Raw genomic sequence first — 7,500 nt, 5'->3', positions numbered from 1 at the left:
AATGTGCTACCACATTTCACAGGGTTCCTGCAATAGTCAAAGAAGGAGACCATAAACCATACTTCCACCATTAAAGGGGACATAAAACCCCTAAACTGTCCAGCCACCATTGGCGAGCAAAATCTATTACACTGTGATGAGTGCACTCGCCTCCCACCAATGTGACCCGGGTTCGATTCCCAGACTCGGCGTCATACATGTATGTGAGTTAACATTGTTGGTTCTCTACTCACCACCAAAGGCTTTCCTCTGGGTACTCCGTTTTTCCTCTCTCCTCAAAAAACCAACAGCGCTAGAACAACTAGACACTTAAATAAAGTTCCTTTCCTTCTCTTTTTTCTACGACCAAGCAAGAAAGGAGAATACTTTGAAACCAGCTGTACTCCAAAACTACTTTGCATAGGGCTAAGACTGTTTACCTCCCTTGCTTGGTCCTGAACCAAACCGCAGCCTCTTTTTCTTTTTTAAAGCAAACAAAAGCAAGGTTTCAGGGAATAAGATATGCTTGGCAAAAGTGCAGAGAATTATTGTACAGTAGCAGAAGTCTTTCTACAGGTGACAGGTACTTAAAGTAATAATTATTAACAATAGCAAAAAAAGGATGTAATGTACTGTAAGTTTGAACAAATATGTGGAAACTAGTTAATTTGCTAGAGAATTATTTTTTGCGAAATACCATAAAATGCTCATTGACTCAGTTGCCAACGAATGCCTGGGATACAAATTTTGGTGAGGCGTCCACATGGTTGTCACTGAGGGCAGGGAGCCCAGGATTTTTCCCAGATACAATGAGCATGACTCCCAGATACATTCCCACTGACCAGTTAAATTTCCCTACAAATTTCAAATCCTGGCGAAAGTCCTGGAGGTCGGTCCTGGGCCAAAGACTAAGGTCTTTCTTAAAAACAAAATTGACTTACCCTCGTTTGCAAGGAGCATCCATTTTGCCTCTTACTACCCAATAACTATTCCCATCATCGGCATTCTCTACACCTGTAACAGACTGAAAGTACTCACAAAACTCAACAGGGTTGATCATACAAGACTAAGACTGCTTAAAAATATATTTTTTAAAATGATTGCTTCTGCACAAAAACCAACTTAGGCCTACACAAATCAATCAATTTTGTTTGTTTAGAATGAGGATTATACACCACTCAGGATAAATCACCGTCTAGGTGATAAGCATTGTCAAAGCCAAGTAGTGATCCTCTGGATACTAATATTATTAGAAGCTGTTTTTGATAAAGGTGTTAGCAATCAACTCCTTTTACCCGAGAGGAAAAATGGGCGAGTAAAATAAGGAATAAATTTAATCATGTCCATTGGTAACAATAAGACCTTAAGCAGGGATGACTACGACAGCTATGAGAACCTCACTTTTTTTCGTCTTTCCACAGTCTCATCTAGACACTCTGGGGAGTTGGGAGAATTCTCAACACTGTCTCCATTTCTCCCAACTCCCCCTCATGTTTAGATGAGGCTATGGAAACATGCAAAACGTCCTTTATTGCTTAATGGTTAACCCAGTGATCCCTAAGAGTGACACTTAAAGTGCCGCTGTGATAAAAAAAAACACTTCCTTTTTTCCATCAGATTTTGAAAGTGTGTTTGCTTAACACCTGACTGGCAAAATTTTGAGCTTTGATTTTTATCCAAAGGCCGCTTACTTTGAGTGTAAGTTTTGGATTTCACGGTCCGCCATTACTCATGTTCAAAACTGACCGATTGGACCTCAGACAGTTGGATCCAGGGAAACGTGACGTCAGAGGCTCACTAGCTTAAAATTTCAGCGTGTGAACGCAGCTTATTATATATGCAAAGCGTGAGTTTAAAAGTCTGAAAGCCCAAAACCCCCGTGCCCTGTTAATTCTGCGGAGTACACACCTATTGCATTCTTAAACTAGTGAGCTTTTGACGTCATTTTCTCCTCAATCCAGCTCTCTCAAGAACATAATGTTAGTAATGGCGGACCATTGTAAATAGGAAAATTACAGTTAAAATAAAGAGGTGTCTTTTTGAAATCAAGGCTTAAAACGTGGGTCACTTAGTGTGTTGTTAACATAGTTTTGAAATCCAAAGAAAAATATGAACTGATTTTTTGGTCACAGGGGCACTTTAATAGCTTTTACTCTGTCTAATGCCAGACGATTTGACTCGTCGATGAGTTGCATCCTAGGGCATTTAAGGTGTGAATAGGTTAAAGTTGTCAGTGCATTTTGCACACCACCATGGACAAAAAAGAGAAAAATAAGAGGAAGTACTTAAATCATCAGAAAAATAAGAAAAAGAACTTGACAAACTGTTGTCTTTGTGCAAGCTTCTGCCACCTGAACTGTTCAATGTCAGTTGAATGCAACTTAAACTTGAGTCGCAAGAAGCCAAGGAACAAGAATTTGGCAGACAGATTATTGATTTTTGGGCAGGCAGCGAGATACTGGAAATGGAAATATGTCATTGAGTTTTGATATGGCACAAGCATTTAGCAGAAGTAATCTTGATTTTGGGTGGTCGGCAAAGTTCCAGAAATGAAAACATGCCCCAAAACTTGATTTGGTAAGGTGTGTGACATATGTGACACTTAGGGTTGAGTCTAATACCACGATGGTTCAAACCACTTGCCAAAAAAGAGGTAACAAATAATAGCTGCTCCTCAACCTACCCCAACATATACACCACTACATAATAATAATAATAATAATAATAATAATAATAATAATAATAATAATAATAATAATAATAATAATAATAATAATAATAATGCATAACTTATATAGCGCAGCGCTTCTCAAAGATCCAGCGGCACTTTACAATAATGGTAATGTAAATAGAAAATCAGTTGGATAATGGAATAAAAATTCGTAAAATTCAAAGAAAACAAAAACTACAACTGCCTAAATAGATAGGTTTTAAGTTTAGACTTAAACATTTGTAGGTGTTCCACTTGCCTAATATTGTCTGGCAGGGCATTCCATAGTGTAGGAGTTCTGTGAGAGAATGCTCTATATCCATATGTTTTAAAATTGCATTTAGATACCATTAGAAGTTTTTTTGTAGAAGATCTTTGGTTTCTATTAGGAATGTACGGTTCTAACAAGTCACATAGATACAGATGACCTAAACCATTTAGTACTTTAAAAACAAGAAGAAGTATCTTAAAGTCAATATGGGCGGACACAGGCAGCCAATGTAGGCTTCTAGGTACAGGTGTAACATGTCCATATCTGCTAGTGGATGTTAGCAGGCGGGCAGGTAAATTTTGTACACATTGCAGTCTTTTAACTTGCGATTTCTGTAGGCCAGATAAAAGTGAGTTACAATGATCCAACTTTGACGAAATAAAAGCATGAATAAGTACTTCACACTGACGGTATGAAAGAAATTTTCTAATTTTAGCTACGTTACGAAGGTGGAAAACGGCAGTTTTACAGATATTATTAATTTGTACATCCATAGAAAGCACACTATCAAGCCAAACACCGATGTTCTTGGCAGATTTGCTAGCTTTAATAACATCGGCTCCGATCAGGATTGAATCTAGTTTGAGGTGGAGGACGGTGGCGAGCAGTCAGGACAAGGAGCTCTGTCTTATCCCCATTGAGCTTAAGCTTGTTCACAACCATCCATTGTTGGACATTTTAGTGGTTTGGATTGTGCAAAGTTCTCCCAAGTTCAGTTTCAATGGCAAACATTCAATGCACTTACTAATTTCTGATGACTAAGAGAAGCATATAACCCCAAATGTTGTTATGCTTCAAAATGATTGCAGAATACCCGGCCGACGTTTATAGTGAGGGAGGAACGCATGCCGAAGGACTTTGGGACTGGGTATTCTACAATTTAGAATATGCTTCTGCTCTTCTCATACAAATAATTAAAATAGTTAGCCAAAACTGAAGTGCATTTTTTTAAGAGTGTCAATGGTGCACTAAAACATATTATGTTTTTGGTGCACAGTTCTCCAAATTAAATATCTTCGTCAGTTTTACAAAAAGGCTTTGCTCTATGGTTAAAAATTCGAAGGCGAGTACGAAAAAAACCTACAAGCTGCGAATCAAAACGCACCGCCAAACAAGAAGTAAGCTTGTTGATAAAATGCGTAAAATTATACCTGTTGACCGCTTCCTGAACCATATTTGACTTCATGTGAATGTAATCTAACGTTGTGCCTTGGATTGAGCAGTTTTAAAACGCTTCCACATGTGACATATTTAAAATCTGCAAAATTAAAGGTACAGGAATAAAAAACAATTACATTTTAGGAGTAAAACTATTATTATTGTTATGATGTCTTATCATCACCAAAACGGAATTTGTTTTTCGTTTCCACTCACCTTTAGAATTTGCTAACAGTGGAGTAGTCGATAAAGCTACTAAGGTGATTAATATATACGCGTATCTGACTATTATAGCGGTTCTTGAAGTCTGTAAATCCTGCAAAATCCTATCCGCACTCACTGCCATGTTGAAAATCGAATTGAAATTGAACGTGCAAGCTCTCGGTTGGCTTGTCTTACTTTCGCCTCGTTTTCGCGTGACACTGGTGGAAGATTTAGACTTCATTAGTGGAATGGGGACTGCAGGGAACAAGGAATAGATTAGTTTTCACGTGACGTCTTTCAGCTCTACTGGTACATCAAAATGGCGCCTTCATACAAAGCTCTTATTAAACGTTTCGTGAGGCCTTTCGGCCAATAACTAAAAAATGGTGTACCACACATACCTGAGACTTTGAGAAGTTGTTTATGTAAGAAGACGCCTGTAAAGGCCGAATGGTTGACGTTAATATTTTTTCCTTTTTCCTTTTTTTGTTCCATCAAGTAAAAGAGATGCCACATTTCAAGCCAGTCACTTACAAGCAGAAATTGTATTCATCACTTTATTGAAAATCGCTCACTTCCGGACAACGGAAAGAAAAATATAAAAAATAGTATATACTCACTCAGTGATCTTGGTGTTTCAAACAATCTGATTGGTTCGCTATCTCGGTGAACAGTGGCAGAATATTTACCTCGTCACTTTGCGGCTCGGTAAATATTTTGCCACTATTCACCTTGATTTCAAATAATAATTGTTAAATATAAGATAGCAGTAAACCAAGACAAACACTGCCAGAGCAGATAATATTCCAGAGTTTTTTTCAATTCCTATCGACGTATGACCGCAAGTACCTCTTCACGTTGCCCGCTGACCAGGTATTGGGTTTCGATTGGAGCGCAGGCTCAATCCAAACTGAGAGCTCCTCTTTTAGGCTCAGTGAAATCCATTTATTACCTTACTAAACGTTTTTCACTCATAACACCTACCATTTCCTCACTAAGAATCACATTGCAAATTACATTTCCATCATACCATTCCCCAATAGGGGTGACACCATTCAACGCTCTTACTTAAATAAACTAGACGCTCCCTTATCGTAACATGTGTTGCCTTTGGTACGTGTTTGTCCTCCTCAAACTTTAGTACTCATTCTTCACATCCTTAGCTCAGATTGTTTTTGCTCTCTGCCTTCCAGCTTTTGGTACAAAGTCTCAGTTCATAAAAAAACTCAAAGTTCGATCACTACGAATAGGATATAAGAAGAGCTGTCAGGAGTGGGATTCAAACTCACGCCTCCACGATCCCATTTTTTTGATAGATACGTAACCTTGAGTCTGGCGCCTTAGGTCGCTCGGCCATCCTGACAGTTCGCAGTTCGAGTAAACTTACAATACTTTAAAAAGCTAATATTACACAAGTAAACTCACAATAATAAAAACAACTATGATAACAATGAATGACGGAAAAGGTGAGTTTTTAGCTTGGCTTTAAAAATACTAACTGTGCTGGCGCTTCTAATGTCAAATGATAACGCATTCCTCAGTTTCATCTATATTCATCCGGGTAATCAAGGAAGTTACTGCATGGAAGGATCCAAAGGCACAAAATATGGTTTTCGGGGATATTGCATGGCATTCTCCTTTTTTGGCCCCGAGAATGGAGAGAAACACAAAAACAGCAATTGCCAGGAGTGGGATTCGAACCCACGCCTCCAACAGGAGACCAGAAGACCTAATAAGTTTAACACAGGGAATCCCTTTGATACTTGCTTAAGTCTGGCGCCTTTGACCACTCGGCCATCCTGGCAACTTGACTTTCCAAATATATCACGTTTCCAATAAGACAGTGATACACATATGTTCAATCGCAATCCATTGGAGCAGGATACAAAAGGAGCTGTCAGGAGTGGGATTCGAACCCACGCCTCCAAGTGGAGACCAGAAGGCTCCACGATCCCATTCTCATGATGGAAAGGTATGTAACCTTGAGTCTGGCGCCTTAGACCGCTCGGCCATCCTGACAGTTCGCACATTACAACTTACTATTTGAGTCGAATGAGTATTTTCAATTCATGTTGAAAAGATATTGCAGGCACTCATTGCATGATGAAAAAACTTGTAGAAGGATCGTTAACTTAGGAACGTAACTAATCCGACAATATGCTCAAGAGATTTCCGACTGACAAGAGATTTTTGAATATCTATACTAAAACGATCTTTAATTACCTTGGTCCGATCGTACTGTCAAGGTCTTCTACACTCAAATTAGACACAGGTCGTTCTCGTCACCAGAGCCTCGGATCGACCCAAGTGTCTGGGAACTCTGTAGGAGAACATGCACCGTAGGGCTTTTAAAGCCAAAAAAATTGGCTATTTGAACCGTACGGCGGCTGCTCACTCCTCATGCTAACATGAATACACCAATAGGAGACGTTTTTGATTGTTCCTCTTCAAGACCAATGAGAAGACATATTAATTCAGGGTTCGCGAAAGCTCTTCTCTTCCTCAGTCAAGAGAAGAGCTCTGGGGTCGAGATTGGACACAGGTCAAAACAGGGTGTGCTCTCACTAATAAGAGCTTCCTTACACTTTCGACGCCATTGGATTTAACCAAACGAGTATTTTGCACAAGAGATTACAGAAAACTGTATCAATTAAAATGGTTTGTGCTTACCAATCAAACTCCAACTCAGATCGACTAGCAGCAACTGTCTACTTTTCGATAAGAAAGTGCATTCATGGGTGACAACTGAGAACTATCTTTCTTTGATCTATATTCATCCGGGTAATCAAGGAAGTTACTGCATGGAAGGATTCGAAGGTACAAAATATGGATTGCGGGGATATTGCATGGCATTCTCCTTTTTTGGCCCCGAGAATGGAGAGAAACACAAAAACAGCAACTGCCAGGAGTGGGATTCGAACCCACGCCTCCAACAGGAGACCAGAAGACCCAATCAGTTTAACACAGGGAATCCCTTTGATACTTGCTTAAGTCTGGCGCCTTTGACCACTCGGCCATCCTGACTTTCCAAACATCACACGTTTCCATTAAGACAGTGATACATAAATGTTCAATCGCAATCCATTGGAGCAGGATACAAAAGGAGCTGTCAGGAGTGGGATTCGAACCCACGCCTCCAAGTGGAGACCAGAAGGCTCCACGATCCCATTCTCATGAT

The 7,500-nt window shown here is 39.5% G+C and overlaps 1 protein-coding gene and 4 non-coding genes across 5 annotated transcripts in view; all 5 read right to left on the bottom strand.

The window, feature by feature from the left end:
• LOC138032724 (stromal cell-derived factor 2-like) overlaps positions 1-4,502 on the bottom strand; it is a 7,759-nt gene extending 3,257 nt beyond the window's left edge. Inside the window, exons 1-4 of the mRNA XM_068880428.1 lie at positions 4,335-4,502; positions 4,112-4,218; positions 921-1,003; positions 1-27 (exon numbers count right to left, since the gene is read on the bottom strand). The exon at positions 1-27 is cut by the window's left edge and continues 195 nt beyond it. Of these exons, the coding sequence (XP_068736529.1) occupies positions 1-27; positions 921-1,003; positions 4,112-4,218; positions 4,335-4,464 (347 nt within the window). The 5' untranslated portion in view covers positions 4,465-4,502. The remainder of the gene's footprint in view (positions 28-920; positions 1,004-4,111; positions 4,219-4,334) is intronic.
• A 1,500-nt stretch (positions 4,503-6,002) lies between these two features.
• Trnal-uaa (transfer RNA leucine (anticodon UAA)) lies at positions 6,003-6,126 on the bottom strand. The gene is made up of 2 exons: positions 6,089-6,126; positions 6,003-6,048 (listed from the first exon to the last, which is right to left on the bottom strand). It is a non-coding gene; the product is annotated as a tRNA-Leu (tRNA).
• A 91-nt stretch (positions 6,127-6,217) lies between these two features.
• On the bottom strand, positions 6,218-6,341 carry Trnal-caa (transfer RNA leucine (anticodon CAA)). The gene is made up of 2 exons: positions 6,304-6,341; positions 6,218-6,263 (listed from the first exon to the last, which is right to left on the bottom strand). It is a non-coding gene; the product is annotated as a tRNA-Leu (tRNA).
• An 881-nt stretch (positions 6,342-7,222) lies between these two features.
• Trnal-uaa (transfer RNA leucine (anticodon UAA)) lies at positions 7,223-7,346 on the bottom strand. The gene is made up of 2 exons: positions 7,309-7,346; positions 7,223-7,268 (listed from the first exon to the last, which is right to left on the bottom strand). It is a non-coding gene; the product is annotated as a tRNA-Leu (tRNA).
• Positions 7,347-7,429: 83 nt separating this feature from the next.
• Trnal-caa (transfer RNA leucine (anticodon CAA)) overlaps positions 7,430-7,500 on the bottom strand; it is a 124-nt gene continuing 53 nt past the window's right edge. The window contains exon 2 of the tRNA in view: positions 7,430-7,475. This is a non-coding gene — a tRNA (tRNA-Leu). The remainder of the gene's footprint in view (positions 7,476-7,500) is intronic.

Source organism: Montipora capricornis, chromosome 14 (assembly GCF_036669925.1).
Source record: "Montipora capricornis isolate CH-2021 chromosome 14, ASM3666992v2, whole genome shotgun sequence".
NCBI classification, from domain to species: Eukaryota; Metazoa; Cnidaria; class Anthozoa; order Scleractinia; family Acroporidae; genus Montipora; species Montipora capricornis.
Note: the sequence above shows the minus strand (reverse complement) of the source record. Positions and strands in the feature narration are given on the sequence as shown.